The sequence below is a fragment of the Phyllobates terribilis genome, unplaced genomic scaffold (genome assembly GCF_046119375.1).
Source record: "Phyllobates terribilis strain yellow unplaced genomic scaffold, ASM4611937v1 Scaffold_2__4_contigs__length_985480577, whole genome shotgun sequence".
NCBI lineage: Eukaryota > Metazoa > Chordata > Amphibia > Anura > Dendrobatidae > Phyllobates > Phyllobates terribilis.
Genome location: NW_027362762.1, coordinates 928688900 through 928706057, shown reverse-complemented (window position 1 = coordinate 928706057; position 17158 = coordinate 928688900). Strand labels below are relative to the sequence as shown.

At 43.1% G+C, this 17158-nt stretch overlaps 1 protein-coding gene across 2 annotated transcripts in view; it reads right to left on the bottom strand.

Moving 5' to 3' along the window:
• The window catches only part of SCAF4 (SR-related CTD associated factor 4), a 105323-nt gene extending 88758 nt beyond the window's left edge, over nt 1-16565 (bottom strand). For both annotated transcript variants that reach the window (XM_073668314.1, XM_073668315.1), the window contains exon 1: nt 16238-16565. In XM_073668314.1, coding sequence (XP_073524415.1) covers nt 16238-16267 — 30 coding nt within the window. In that variant the 5' untranslated portion in view covers nt 16268-16565. The remainder of the gene's footprint in view (nt 1-16237) is intronic.
• Nucleotides 16566-17158: the final 593 nt, after the last annotated feature.

Sequence of the window (17158 nt, the reverse complement as noted above, 5' to 3'; positions counted from 1 at the left end):
ATCTGCAAAAACACTAGTGCATGCCCTAATCATCTCCAACCTCAACTACTGCAACTTTCTGCTCTGTGGCCTCCCTTCCAACACTCTCGCACTCCTCCAATCTATCTTAAACTCTGCAGCCTGACTAATCCATCTGTCCCCCCGCTATTCCCCAGCCTCTCCTCTCTGTCAATCTCTTCACTGGCTCCCCATACCCAGAGACTCCGGTTCAAAACCCTAACCATGGCATACAAAGCAATTCACAACCAGTCTCCTCCATATGTCTCTGAGCTAGTCTCCCGGTATTTACCTGCACGCAGCCTCCGATCCTCACAAGATCTCCTTCTCTACTCCCCTCTTATCTCCTCTTCCCACAATCACATACAAGATTTCTCCCGTGCATCCCCCCTACTCAGGAACTCTCTACCCCAACATATCAGACTCTCTCCTACCGTGATAACCTTCAAAAGGAACCTGAAGACCCACCTCTTCCAACAATCTGCAGTAACCACCGCTCCACCATACAGCTGCACGACCAGCCCTACCCTCATCTACTGTATCCTCACCCATCCCTCAGACTGTGAGCCCTCGCAGGCAAGGTCCTCGCTCTTCCTGTATCAGTCGCGATCACGTTTTGTTCAAAATTATTGTAATTGTTTTCGCTATGTATACCCCTTTCTCACATGTAAAGAGCCATGGAATTAATGGCGCTATAATAATAAAAATTAATAACATCAACATATAGGGTATCGGCGTACTCAGGAGAAATTGAACAAAACATTTTGGAGTCCATTTTCTCCTGCCAGCCTTATGAAAATGAAAATATTTGGGGCTAAAATATATATTTTTTTCATTTTTACAGATTCATGTTGTAAAATTCTGTGAAGCACCTGGGGGTTCAAGGTGCTCACCACACATCTAGATAAGTTCCCTGAGGGGTCTAGTTTCCAAAATGGTGTCACTTGTGGGGGGTTTCCACTGTTTAGCACATCAGGGGCTCTTCAGTTCATGCTTAAGTGATAAATTTACTGCAGCACAGATTCATCTCATCTAAAAGTCTAGACCCGCAGATCAGGAATAGGACATTTCATAACTTTCCCAAATTCTTATGAAAAAAATATTCCCCACAAACTGCAATACCCAATTTATAATATATTTTAGGAGTCTGTCCATTTTATATCGACTCCACCAAAATGGGCTCCGACTCAGACTCCACATCCCTGCTCCAAATGAGACATGGTGTCCGCTAATTATTCAAGCAAATTTTACACTCAAAAAGTCAAATAGCGCTCCTTCCCTTCCAAACCATGCCATACCTAAACAGTAGTTTTCCCCCACATATGGAGTATCGGCGTGCTCAGGAGAAATTTCACAACAAACTTTTGGGGTCCATTTTTCCTGTTACCCTTACAAAAAAAAAAAAAAAATTGGGTCTAAAGTAAAATTTGAGAAAAATTTTTAAATATTCATTGTTTTCTTCCACATTCCAAAATTTTTGTGAACCACCTGAAGGGTTAATAAACTTCTTGAATGTGGTTTTTGAGCGCCTTGGTCCCGTTTTTATGGCGTCACTTTTGAGTATTCTGTCATAAAGACCCCTCAAAGTCACTTAAAATGTGATGTGGTCCCTAAAAAATGGTTTTGTAAATTTTGTTGGAAAAGTGAGAAATCGCTGGTCAACTTTTAACCCTTATAAATTCCTAACAAAAAAAAAAAAATTTGGTTCCAAAATTGTGCTGATGTAAATTAGACATGTAAGAAATGTTATTTATTAACTATTTTGTGTGATATATCTCTGACTTAAGGGGATGAAAATTCAAAGCTTTAAAATTGCAAAATTTTTGCCAAATTTCCGATTTTTTCACAAAGTAATGCCAGTCATATCAAATAAATGTTACCACTATCGTGACGTACAATAGGTCACAAAAAAATGTCTCAGAATCAGTGGGATTGGTTTAAACGTTCCAGAGCTATTACCTCAAAGTGACAGTGGCCAGAATTGTAAAAATTAGCCTGGCCATTACAGTGTAAACAGTCTTCGGGGGGTTGTAAAGGGGTAAATTGATAGGTGGTGAACTATGTTCCCTAGAAAAGCTCAGTGACAAAACTTAAGTAGGGGATCTAAAGGGAAAAGTTTCGCTTTGTGGAGATCACCAAGACGGTGTAAGGAGACTTACAGGCCATGCAATGCACCTCTGGGAATTACGGTGGTAACTTTATTGAGGTGCAAGCGTTTTTAATGTAGAGATGGGAATAAGCCACTGCCAGACACCTCAAAAGAAGAAGCTTGGGTAATGTAATTAAATATTCTCAATCCTAGTCTCCCCTGACCTCTGTTGAGGGACAGTTTGTAGGCCTCCATTCATACTGGATGGTTGGCTGTTCCACAGTGACGGCAGACTTATCGATTTGGACAGGACAACCCCTTTAAAAGCAAATAGTAAGTATTGCCTGTAACCCTCTAATGTTAAAACAAATGTAATGAAATGTTACAAATAATGTTCCCTTTCAATTGAATTTCTTATAAAATATGTCACTCGATGGCACCAACATATTAAACACAAAGTTGGAGAGGGAAAGAGGACGGCCTTATACTACCCATTATTGGACTATTTGAATAAGTGCAGTGACTAAAACATTATTGCTTCTGTAATTTTTGTTAACAGTTTCCAGTATGCTACAATCAATGGTATACTACCGGCAGGTTTTTCCACTTCTTGTTCTTTGCATCAATACATTTCCAGATGGTTTGTGTTTATTGGAATTTGTCAATTAAAGTTTTGTTATTACTTTCACTTACATTATTGTGAAGGTTTTTTTGCTGGATTACACACAGATAAGGCCTTAAGCAATTCAGGTAATCTGGCAACATATCAAAATGAAAACCTGTGACAGAAGCCAGAGCCCCACCGCTCCCATTACATATTTGGTATCACCAATACATTTAACCTACATTATTATTGGTGATACAAAGAAAAGAATGATGAATTTAAACTACACGGAGATGTACCTTATGGAATCTATATTAATGGGTTAGCTCACAAGGATAATTTAATATCACTTATGCAGACTGCATGTGACGGAGGTTTTTATCCCCATCCTATTAAATAGGGTTGTCCACTACTTGAACAACCACTTTCTCTATCAGCAGTAAAACGACATCACCTATACTCTCACCACCTTCGGACAAATCAGACATTAAGAGAAAGTGAGAGCAGCCGCAGATCTGACTTCTTCTTGATGACTCTTCGCAAGGCGGGAACAGTGAAGCCTGGCTGACTGGGTGCAGGGATCGTGTGACATAACATTAAGCACAAGAAATAGTTGTGCTGCGGATTTTTCCGCAATGATAATCCGCAGCGGAAATTTCCGCAGCATGTGCACAGCACATGCAGATCATCATTTGGAAACATGGCCGACAACTTAAGCGTTTTTAATGCGTTTTCGCGGCGGAAACGCATTAAATCCACATCGTGGGCACATAGCCTTAAAGTCATTTCCCACTGAAAAAAAGTTACTTTGTTTTCTATACATGGGAAATGGCATAACTTGCTAATCACTGAGGGTCCGACCGCTAGGACCCTCAGCGTTCCTGAGATCGGGGCTTTAGAACCCCGAGAATAGGGCTCGGCAGCACAGTCCTTAATGGAGTGATGGTGCACATTGTCAGTACAGAGCAGAGACTGTGAATGAAGCAGACGCCAAATGTGCGCACCTCCGCTTCATTCAAGGCTGCAGAGCCCCATTAATTTTTAAGCCCTGATCTTAGGATAGCTGGGGGCACCAGCGATCAGCAAGTTAAGCCCTTACTAATTCTTACAACGTTACATTTTACTGACACTTTTAGGGCTCAGACTAGCGTAATAAGTAGTCGCGTGCTGGGTGTATGCAAAACGTCTAGCATTAGTACAGCACACTGACCAATGCAAGCCAACTAGAGTGGTTTACATGAATGTTTTTACATACGGACTGATGGTCCATGTGTATATACTGAAAAAAATAGATCGATATTATTGTTTTTTTCTATCAGCATGCACTATTCTGTTCTGTTTTTCAGATCAGACTGACCTATTAAAGGGATAGCCTTACCTGACAGCATGCATCAGACACTGGAAGTATGATTTGAGCAGTGTGTGTTTAACTCTGAAATTCTGCAGCGAAAAGATTTTAAAGGCTGCTGGGAACCAAGCCGCATGGGAGACTAGTCAAAAAGCTAGATCCTCCCCACCTGCTGCCAATGACTAACAGGTCTCTCCTTGCGTGTATAGTGAGACCTGTCAGTCACTGGCAGCAGGCAGGAAGAAGCCACCAGGAACACGCCTTACAGCTAGTCTTCCACGCGGGGTGGTCCCAGGCGGCTTTTGTGGTGCATTTTTCTCTTACACACTGCAGCATTTCAGAGTCGAACATACCTGGCTGAAGTCATACAGCCAGTGACTGATACATGCTGCCTGTGAATCGAGCGCCATACTCCATCTGTCAGGTTCCCTTTAAATGCAATGGGTGCATTAAAAGGATGCAATACAGACACCATCCATATAGACACCATGAATCTGTTAAAATTGTATTCCGTATCCAGTTTTAACAGATTAATTTAAATTATTAACATAGTAAACTATATTTGGCTTTGCATCATTTACATTGATGAAGAAAAATGAATGCTATAAGGATATCTGGTAAAAAAAAAAATAAAGTCACATGATAATGGGTCACTGATGGGTTGGCATGACAATCTAGGGTCTGCAGGAGACCCCTGTGGTTGTCATTGCCAAACTACTATGAAAGTGAGCAAATCTGCTACACAGGCGATCTGATCATCGCTTATGTAGCAGAGGGGATCAGACAACTGCAGCTTCAAGTCTCCTATGGAGACTATTGAAGCAAGCAAAAAGTGTAAAAATATATATATATATATATATATATATATATATATATATATATATATATATATATATATATATATATATATATATATATATATATATATATAAACGTTTAAATTACCTCCCTTTAACCCCATTCAAAATAAAACCGTAAAAAAGCAACACACATTTGGTATCGCCGCGTTCAGAATCGCCCAATCAATATAAAAAAATAATTAATTCGATCGGTAAAAGGCATAAAGAGAAAAATATGAGTCATAAGTGATAAATTTACTGCAGTAAAATGTTAACAGACTTTTCATCTCTATGATGATACAATAATCAAGCTATTTCCTGTTCACCAGCAGTTCTGAGATGAGTGCAGGCTTTCCTTCCCAGTGCCTTTTTCCTCTGCTCTGTAGAAGAAGAGCTTCACTTCTGAGCGTGTACATAAAGTACAGCAGATTCATCTCAACTAAAAGCCTAGATCCTTAGATCAGGAACAGAACAGACATTTATAGGATGTTTTATAACTTTACCAAATTCTTAAGAAAAAAAAATATTCAGCACATATTGCACTGAACTACTGTACCACTTTATTATATATTTTAGGAGTCAGTCCATTTTATACCGACTCCGCCAAAATGGACACAGACTAAGAATTCACAGAACTGCCAGAAAGGAGTAAACTACAGCAGAAATCTTCTACAATTTATAGCTGGAGTAGATTTCTGACCATGCTGAGGTCATATACTATTTTTTTTTTCTTTGCTGAGGGTTTATAGGACTGGTCAGACAGGAAGACAGTGGAATGGCACAGAAACATCTTTATTTCAGTTTATGGAGGGCATGGAGCAGAGGTGAGAAGCAACAGGGGATCAAATACAGAAGGAGCACAGACAACAACAAAAAAAAATTAGCTAAATGCAGGAGGAAAGAAAAATGTTAAAGGGAATTTATCACCACATTTAGCCCATCTAAACTATTAACATGTGCATACAGGTTATAGAATGCTGAAAAAAGTCATCCCTATATGCCTCATCAGATGCTTTGTTGTTGAGAAATCATCTTTTAACACTTTATATAAATGACCTCTACCAGACTATGGGGCAGACACTGCCTGGAATATATTACATTTAGGGGGAGTTACCAGTGGGAGACAACTAACTAACACAGAACAGGAGAAATGTAATTTGTCTTCTTGCAAACACATTTGTTGAAGATCTGCTGTATTGCAACAATATTGCAGTCCTGTCTGCCTGTGAGTCTGCAGATGTGTCAGTTATAAGTCCCACCCAGCTCTGCAGTGAGATCAGGAGAGCAGAGAGCGGCCAATACACACACTGGTAACTCCCCCTTCATGTATAATAAGCTCGGAGGCTGCGTTATCTTCAGGGCAGCGTCCTCCCCATAGCCTGGAAGAGGTCATTCATAAAGTGATAGATGATTTCTCAACAATAAGGCATCTGATATGAGGCATACTGGTAGCACTTTTTTCAGCAGTTTATATAAAACCTGTATGCCCATATCAATAGTTTAGATATAGAAAATCTGCCACCACATTTGACCTAATGCTCTTACACACAGTAGGAAAACAAGAGTTATTGGTAAGAGTATGTGCACAAAGTCAAGAGCCGCTTCGGGTTTAACGCTGCATGTTTATGCAGCGTCAAACCCTCAGCAGCCAGATGTTACAGCATAGTGGATGGGATTTCTAGAAATCCCATGTCCACTATACATCTGCGGCTCAATCGCAGAAACTGACATGCGGCGCTACTTTCCAGAGCGCAGCATGTAAATTTTTCCAGGGGGTCCGCATGCCGGCTTTCCCCATAGATCTAACCTCTATGAGGAAAGTTTGCAGGTTAAAAAAAAAGAAAAAATAGCGCCGTTCATTTGCATAAAATGAGCGGAAGCCGCCGCAGTCTATTCCACTGTGTCGTGGCCATAGGCAGCTCCGGACGGTATGCACATACCCTTACAGGCTTTAGTATTAAGGAACAGTAAAGTTAACTATATATTATAAAACGAGTCTATAAACTTTTTGTAAACCTATTAATAGCTTGTTACACAGCAGTCCCCATTCCTCCTCTTCAGGTCCCGAAACAATTATCACACGGTATGCCAACGACTTGAATCCACTGTGGATTAATGATTTATAGGATAACCCAGTCACCTCAGTGATTAAAATCTCGCACCTGCGCACTGATTACTGACCCTCAACCCTCTCTGGTCTCATTTCATAGTCATTACACATGTTGCAGGCTGATTTTTTACTGTTTCCTGCCTACTTCATGTGTGGTGATGTAGGGAAGCTGATGATTATTTAGGGCAGTAATCAGTAAGCAGGATTTCAAACAAGATCCAGGAGAAAGAAGGATGAAAGGTATATCTTCGTTATGGAGGCGGGACTAGCCACATGAACAAGCTCATTTACATAATAGGAAGGAAGAATAAGGTTAATTAGGAACTGTTGGCTACAATTTTCAAAACAAAAAAAAAAAGGGATACAGGAATATTGGCCATTAGATTAACTATTGAGAGGTAATGAAGTCTGAGTATGTGAAATGCCTGTAGCAGGCAAGGTGAGCCTGAGCTGCTGGTGGCTGTTCAGGTCTTTACAAACACTGCCTCTCTTGTATCCATCCATGTTTCCTGGTAAGTAAAGTGTGTATGCATAACACATGTTGTTAATTCCAGGTTACAGCTCTATTTCACTCCAAGGGAACCTTATATAGCCGATAACTGATGACCATTTATATTAAACATGAATTTATGGCGTGACCGGATCGTTTATTCCACATAAAAATCAGAGCTGTAAGCAGCATGTTTTGCAGAGACCACATGAACATGGTCCTTAACAATAATTCAGCCATCTGCAATCAATATTTTAATAGTACAATAGAAATATCCTGCGACATTGAGGAAGCAGATTCTCAGCAGTCTCACCTTGGAGGCATGCTAAACGTGAGCCAAGTACCGACTGTGACAAACACCATTGATGTTTTATTGGATAGCACTCGGACCAATGGAGCAGTGCAGATCTGCGTTTTTTTTTCTCACGGCATCGGATCAGAGTTTGAGCTGAGTGTCATAACCATAATCGATCCCATTCACTCGGAAGAGAGATTCATTGTTCGTGTGAGCAAGCCCTCAAGCTGTCTATTGCTGGCTGCAGAATGAGGTTACCGGGGTGGGCCACATTATCTTTAGTTTATCAGATGTGTTGGAGGACATGATTTTGAGGCACTATTATACAGGTATGACAGGTTCTCTTCCTGCTCGTTAGTGCAGCTTTCCTCAGATTTCACAACTCTCCAGGTCCATACAATGGCTGCTGGTGGAGGAACATGTGACCAGACATGTCCTTCAGTCTCCTCCAATAGAAAAGCCGTACTCATGTGAGGTTTTCAGTTGGGGGTGAGACTGATTGACAGGTCTGGTCACATGCTCCTCCACCAGCCGCTGCCATTTTATGGACTGCAGAGCTACAGTATCAAGAGCAGGAGGAGAACTTGTTATACCAATAATAGTAAGTGCCACAAAATCATGTCCCCAACACATCAGATAAAATGAAGATAACGTGACCAACACTATTAATTCATTCTGTAGCTGACAATAGACAGTTTAATACAGAGGCTATTGAAAGCAATTTTTTAATGAAATCCACTTGCAAAAATGATTGTTAGCCCCAATTGCATAAGTTTTAAGAAAAAAAAAAGTTACTCCTAAAGTGGACAACACTTTAGGCTGGTGCAGTGGACTCTATGCTTTCTCTAGAGCAGAACAAGGTCTGGCCTTATGTGGCTAGCTTCTGTAGACAGTTCCTGATTGATATCAATGACTGTCCCTCAACTTCTACAGACTTGAATCAAACCAAAACTTCATGAACATTATGTATAAGTGCAGTGTCACAAACTATCCAGGAGCCACTGATGTTCTTATCCAGGTCTGAGAGCAAAGTCACATTATGAATTGAAATTCAGGCAAATAGATTCCACCTATGAGTTAAATTTTTCTTTTGGAATCCAACCCGCAATTGATTGACAATTTTGGATTCACCATTGATATGCCATTTTATTCTCAATGAAATACACTATGGATATCAGTAAAGATCTTCAACCTGAATGACACTATTCACTTAAGTCAGGTTTAAGATGAGGAAGAAAAAAAAACCCACAACAATTTAGACGAGCATATTATACGGACTTGCACTGTCGGACAGTACACTGACCAACATAATTCCATGAGGCTCTTCAGATGACAATTTTTTCACAACAACCAATAGTCCGCGTGGGAAGAAAAACACAGATCTGTACAGTGTTTTTCTTTTCTTATGTAGAGATGGAAAATACAGACACAAAAGACAACATGGAGCCACTGTGCTGCCTAATACTTCTACCTATCAAAATACCCATTGGCTTCAGGGTAAATCACATTTTATATGGTGTCAATTATTAGGGAAATGAAAATGGATATCCGCATAGAATCTATCCCTGTTACCAGTCCAGATTTCAATGCTTCAGGGCAGAAATTATACGTGTTCTCACCAAATGATACAGTCAACTGTTTTTTCAACTTTTTTTTTTGCAAGAGACTCAATGGGCAACAAGAGTGTTGCCCACAAAAAAAACACTCAGATCATTCATTCTTTAAATTGTACCGACGGGCTGCCACGATCACTTTATCATGCTGATATTTGTACTCCGGCTCTGTACACATATGTGCTAAGGTTGCAATTTAAAATGAAAGCCACAACACTATGACAGACTTGTTGTACGAAAAACACTACCATCTCCTGATGGACCTGACTTTCTTGATACAAAGTCCATTTGTTTCTGCCAAAGGGCAGTTGATTTGATGGGCAAAAAAATAAACATTGCGCCGTACTCTTTCCAGTCAATAACGATGGTCTGAAAAAGGCCCTAGCCTCCAGAGTAAATGTGAAGACAAATTGCATCGCATCACAAGAGAGTGGAGATTTAAAAGCAACCTGTTGTTCACGGTATGCCAATGACTAGTCCTAAGTAGCAAGTAGTAAGCAGCAGAGTAAGGCTATGCGCCCACGATGCAGAAATGCTCCAGATTTTTCCTGAGCGTTTCTGCATCTCCCCTGGCAGAAAAAACGCATGCGGATTGTACATGCATTTTTCCTGCCAGGGACATGCGGATGTGAAGCGTTCTTCACATGCATTTCCGCATGCAGGTTGACAAGCGCTTTCCAAGCGATTTTAGCATCACTTGGAAAGTGCTTGTCAACTTGGTCACACTATATAAATCCATGCAACCGGCAAGGATTTATATAGTGTGACCGAAAGAATGGTAAAAAATAAAAAAAATATATACTTACCTTCCGATGGCCCCCGGATTCTTGCTTCACCGTCCTGGCTGCCGGCAGATCGCGGTACACTGAAGGACCTGCTGATGTCAGCATCGCGTGACCCGTCACATGACTATGACGTCAGCGCAGGTCCTTCAGTCCATCGCGATCTGCCGGCACGGGAGGACGAGATCACCGGGGGCCGCCAGAAGGTAAATATATTTTTTATTCTTCTTTTTTTTTTTTTTTTTTTTTTTTTTTACAGTTTCTATGGTACACGGGTCCAGGAGAGTCTCCTCTCATCTAGACCTGGGTACCATCCGCACATTGGAATGCGCATCTACATATACAGTGATGCGGAATCCATGCGTTCCAATGCAAGTCAATGGCGGCAAAAAAGCAGCGCTTCCGCAAAATAATTGTTAGTGCTGCGTTTTTTTCCGCAATGATAATCCGCAGCAGAAATTTCCGCAGCATGTGCACAGCACATGCGGATTATCATTGAGGAACATGGCAGGCCTTCTACCATTGTCTTTTTAAGCGTTTCTGCAGCGTTTTTAGCCTTAAAGTACACTTTCTTTTTTATAAAGCAACATTAGTAATGCATATATAATATAGGTATCATGATGTTTACTGCTATTGTAGCAGTTGGAAATGTCAGAGCACTGACAGTTTCCTTTTAAAAACAAAGCGTCAATGAAGTTTCTATAATGGTGTATATACAAGCAAACGAGTTGTTAACAGGGTGGCCCGATGTCAGAAGAAAAGGCTGCAGTCACTATGTGCGATGCGCACACAGATTACTCTTGTTCATTCACTTTGCCTTTTGTCAGTTGATAAAAATATACTATTAAAGAGCACCTGTCAGCAGGATTGTGCTTAGTAAACTACATACACAGTCAGGTGCGCGCCATCACACTGAGTAAAATGGTACCTTTGAGGAAATCCATCCAGTGGTTCTTCTGTAATCTTTATTTTCAGTTCTGCCATAATGATATGCATGTGCTCTCATTATGTATTCCTATCTGTGCCTTGTGACAGGTCACTGTGCTTTCAATGACCTGCCTACTGTTTTAAATATTGGCTGTGTAATTTCTGTTCAAAACTGAAAATTTACATCCCACAATATGTCCGCCGCGGCCCACACATGCGCAGTAACATCTTTTTGTTGCCGAAAGATGATACTGCGCACGCGTAGACGCCACTTTACTGGAGGAAAAAGAAATTTGTCTGCAGCAATATGGCCCCCGAGTGCGCAGTAGCATTTCTCAATCGCCGAGAGATGATACTGCACATGCGCGATATTGCTGCACCAAAATTCTTTTTCCTGAAGCAAAATGGTGCCCAGTAGCATGTCTCGGCCGCCAAAAGATGCTACTGCGCAGGCTGCAGCGGCCATATTGTGGGATACATATTTTCAAAACTGAAAATTTACATTTGAAATTCAGTACTATAGCCTATAGCATACTTATCACTTTTGACTGGACAACATTGTAATGCTATTTACCTGAACATTAAGTCTAAGTGCCCACGATGCAGAAATGCAGCATATTTGTTCCGCATCTCCCTGGCAGGAAAAACGCATGGGGATTTTACATGCGTTTTTCCTGCCTGGTAGAAGTGTTTGTCAAGCGTTTTTGCATGCAGGTTATCAAGCGCTTTTCCAAGTGATTTTAGCATCACTTGGAAAAATGCATGACAACTTGGTCACAATATATAAATCCATGCAACCGGCATGGATTTATATAGTGTGACCAAGTTAATAGTTGAAAAAAAAAATTTAAAAAATGTTTTTTTATTATTATTTAACATTATACTTACCTTGCGATGGCCCCCGGTCTTTTCTCCGCTGCGTCCGGTCTCTTGTACGGCTCGCGGTGGTGTGAAAGGACCTTTCATGACGTCATTTAGTAATGTGACAGGTCATGCGACCGCCGACGTCAGCAGTCGCGTGACCTGTCACATGTGAAAGGACCTTTCATGACGTCATTTAGTCATGTGACAGGTCACGCGACTGCTGACGTCGGCGGTCGCATGACCTGTCACATTACTAAATGACGTCATGAAAGGTCCTTTCACACCACAAAGAGCCGTCGGGGAGCCAGGACGCATCATACAGGAGACCGGGGGACATTGGAAGGCGAGTATATGTTTATTTTATATTTTCAATTATTTTTTTAACAGGTTCTATGGTACCCGAGTCTGGAGGAGAGTCCTCTTCTCCAGACCCGGGTACCATCCGCACATTGAATTGCTTAATATCCGCATGTGCACATGTAGTCATGCGGACATTAAGCAATTCAATGCAAGTCAATGGTGGCAATTACGCAGCGTGTCCGCAAAATTAATGGACATGCTAAGTATTTTTCCGCAATGATAATCTGCAGCGGAAATTTCCGCAGCATGTGCACAGCACATGCGGATTATCATTGGGGACCATGGGGCACGTATTACCAAGCGTTTTCGCTGCGGAAGTTCCGCGGCAAAAACGCTTGAAAAACGCATAGTTGGCACGCAGCCGAACCCTATATATCCTGGTAAATAGCATTTTCCAAGGCAATAGGTTCCTTTTGAAGCATTCATGCAACCCCTTCATAAGATCCTAGCTGCATGCCCTTCATAAAATTGTCCAAATGGTGGTCTGATGGGCATCAGACTGTGCTCGTGGCCTCTTGTACCTGAAGTAGCCTGGATTTTATGGACGTGGCTACAGTCATCCGCACAGCCTGTTGCGCCTACGCAGCTCTCGTTCCCTACTGTGCAGGTAAACATACGATGAGTGACGTAGAAGACATCAGCCATGTCAATCATGGCAGGAGAGAGAGCGTTGAGCACGATAGTTGTCCGGCGCTATATGCTTATCCGGATCTGTCAGATTGGGTTCCGGATAAGTATATAGTGTAAGGGACAGCTGTGAAGTTATAGAAGGTTTGCAGGTACTCGAGAAAAGTGAACCTGTCACCAGGTTTGTCTCATGAGGTAAGGCCAGTACCTGTAAGCCCTCATATACAGCATTCTAATATACTGTGTATATGCCTCCAATCAGGCCTGCAAGACAAGAAATAAACCTTTTATAATATAACCTAAGGGGCGGTCCGATGGGCGTCGGTTTCTTGGCCGCATGCCACCGTCCTCTGCTACATGTGGATGAAGAGTCCTACGTAATCCAGTGTCCAGCATCACGCTCCTGCACAGGCGCACTTCTGTGCCCTGACGAGGCACAGCAAAGTACTGTAGTGTGCATGAACACTGCAATTCTTTACTGTGCCACGTCAGGGCAGAGAAGTGCGCCTGTGCAGGAGCGTGATGCTGGACACTGGATTACGTAGGACGCGTCATTCACACGAAGAAGAGGAGGACGGCATCGCAAGAGGAGAAGCGCCAGACCAAGGCCAGCGACGCCCATTGGATCGGACAGCGGCATAGGCGAGTATTATAAAAGGTGTTTTTCTTGTCTTGCAGGTCAGATTGGGGGCTTTTATACAGCTTATTAGAATGCCGTATATCAGGGCTGAAAGGTGGTGACAGGTTCCCTTTAATGACAGCATAAGTGTGGTGGATGTGGTTTGTACAGTGATAACCTGGTGACAGGTTCCCTTTAAGTGGCCTACCTCTGGGGTCCTGGGCCAATAATGTCAATAAGGCTGTGTGCCCACGATGCGTTTTTTAAGCGCTTCCGCAGCGGCAATTCCGCAGTAGAAATGGTTAAAACCGCTTGGTAGAAGGTCTGCTATGTTACCCAATGATAATCCGCATGTGCTGTGTACATGCGGCGGAAATTTCCGCTGCGGATTATCATTGCGGAAAAATCCACAGCACTGCCAATTATTTTGCGTAATCGTAGTGTTTTCACCACCATTGACTTGCATTGAATCGCTTAATATCCGCATGACTACATCTGCACAAGCGGATATTATGTGATTCAATGTGTGGACGGGTACCCGGGTCTGGAGAAGAGGATACTCTCCTCCAGACCCAGGTACTATGCATAGTACCTGTATAAAAAAAAAAAAAAAAAAAAACACATTATACTCACCTTCTGATGGCCCATGGTCTTCTTTCCGATACATCTTGGCACCCCGAAGCCGTAAAAGGACCTTCCATGACATCATGTCGGCGGTCGCGTGACCTGTCACATGACTAAATTGCATCATGGAAGGTCCTTTTAGACCACTGCGAGACACCGGGAAGACCGGACGCATTGCAGAAGGAGACCGGGGCCATCGGAAGGTGAGTATATGTGTTTTTTTTTTTACCTTTAAGGCTGTGTGCCCATGATGCGGTTTTTAAGCGTTTCCGCAGCGGCAAAAACGCTGCAGAAACGCTTAAAAAAAGCATGGTAGAAGGGCAGCCATGTTCCCCAATGATAATCAGCATGTGCTGTGCACATGCTGCGGAAATTTCCGCTGCGGATTATCATTGCGGAAAAAAACGCAGCACTACCAATTATTTTGCAGAAGTGCTGCGTTTTCGCCGCCATTGACTTGCATTAGAATGCGCCAATTCTGCAAGACTGCATCTGTACTTGCGTAATTGGCGCGTTCTAATGTGCGGATGGTACCCGGGTGTGGAGGAGAGGAGAGTCTCATCCACACCCAGGTACCATTAAAAAAAGCTGTAAAAAGAGAATAAAATAAAAAATAAAATGTATACTTACCTTCTGGCGGCCCGCTCCTCCTTGCTTCCCGGCACTTCGCGATGGAATGAAGGACCTGCGGTGACGTCAAGAGTCATGTGACTGATCACGCGACGCTGACGTCGGCAGGTCCTTCAATCCACCGCTACCGGGACGGTGAAGCAAGACAGTGCGGGCCATCGGAGGGTAAGTATGTATTTTTTGACATTCTCTCGGTCACACTATATAAATCCATGCCGGTTGCATGGATTTATATAGTGTGACCAAGTCGTCAAGCACTTTCCAAGTGATGCTAAAATCGCTTGGAAAGCGCTTGTCAACCCGCATGCGAAATCGCATGTGCAAAATGCGTGAAAAATGCTTGTCCCTGTCTGAAAAAAAAAAAAACACATGTACAATCCGCATGCGTTTTTTTTCTGCCAGGGAGATGCAGAAACGCTCAGGAAAAATCTGGAGCATTTCTGCATCGTGGGCGCATAGCCTAAGGCTATGTGCCCACGATGCAGAAATGAAGCAGAAAATTTCTGCAGCATTTCTGCATCTCCCTGGCAGAAAAAACGCATGCAGATTGTGCATGCGTTTTTCCTGCAGAATACATGCGGATCCACATGCGTTTCCGCATGCAGATTGACAAGCGCTTTCCAGGCGATAGCATCACTTGGAAAGTGCTTGACAACTAGGTCACACTGTATAAATCCATGCAAACAGCATGGATTTATACAGTGTGAACCGTAAAAATTAAAACAAATAAAGCTATACTCACCCCCGAGGCCCCGGCGTGGCTGCAGCGTCACCGCAGGTCCTCAAGCGATGCCGGCATTCAGAGAGAAGCCGCCGGACAGGTGAATATAAACTTTATTTGTTATTTTATTCTTTTTTTACAGGTAAAATGGTACCCAGGTGTCTAGATGAGAGTCTCCTCTCCTCCAGAACTGGGTACCATCCGCACATAGAAGCCGCTTGTACAAATGTACAGTCGCGGTTTCTGTGTGTCTCAATGCAAGTCAATGGCGGGAGTTCCGCTGCGCTTCCGCAAAATTAAATGACATGCTGCGGATTTTTGTACGCAGCATAAACGCTGCGGAAAAATCCACAGCATGTGCATAGAACATGCGGAATCCCCTTGGGGACCATGGGGTGCGGATTACCTAGCGTTTAACAAGCGTTTATGCTGCAGAAATTCCGCAGCATAAACACTTGAAAAACGCTACGTGGGCACCCAGCCTTAAAGTGAGGCTACAATAACAGGATCTAACTAGAATGCCCACATAAGGGGCCTGATCAGGGCAGCCACGGAGCATGCCATTACCACAGGAAGAAAAGGGCGGTTTGCAGGTAAATGACAGCATTACTTTACGGCAGTGAACTATGCCCCCCTCCCCAGCACACGATAGGCCCGATCCTCGCGGACACGTCCCCTCCATTGTCGCACACCCTCACCTCCTGGTTGAATGCGTTCACGGCGTCCATGCTGCCCGTGTGAGGGGAGAGGCCGCTGGAAAGGAGGGGTCAGGCGACGTCTCGCAGACGCTTTCTTCTTCGACTCAGTATCCTGTTCCGTCAGAGAAACCGCTATGGCCGCTGCTGCTGCGTCACCGCCGACATGTCCCGCGGATAGAGGGAGACGGACGACGAAGGTGGCGATATGGCGGAGGCCAAAAAAAACAAAAACAAGGCAGCGATAGGGGAGATGGAAGGAGACGGATTCGCAGCCTCGCCACCGGAACAAGATGGCCGACCACCAGCCGCGCAAAGCAACATGGGAAGAAGAGAAAAAAAAAAAAAAAACAACTCCACACAGTCAGACCGCACGCCCCGTGACGTCACTGACTGGCTTCCCGCCTTCCAGTGTCCGCGAGGAAGATAACACGTGACCTGTGAGCTGAGGGTTCCCGCCTCTTTTGAGGAGATGTGTCAGTGCTGCTGAGGCGGCAGAGAGAATCAGTCAGGTGTGAGGTGAGGGCGGTTGTGCCCAGGGCATGGCTGGTGAAGCTTAGTGAGGTGGCATCTGCTGATTGCCAACCAGGTAATTTACTTCTGATTAGTAGCAAAATACCATCCTGACAAATATTTGTTTTTCAGTCGCACGACATTTTGTCGCCATACAAGTAGTTGTGTGAGAGGAAGATGGAAGCAAATCATACGTTTGTTTTTTTTTTCGTGCTCTAATGCCAATTTTTTTGAGACATCCATTTTGATGCGTTAAAAAACATTAATTCTCCTCCCTTCACCATACAGGAACGAGGATGTCAGAAATGGGGTTTTATAGTTTAGCCATGGGATCAAAATTGTAAGGTCTCTCCTTGTGGAGAGTGACATGCCAGGTCTGGCACGCCAGTATGAGGAGACTTAAATGCCTTG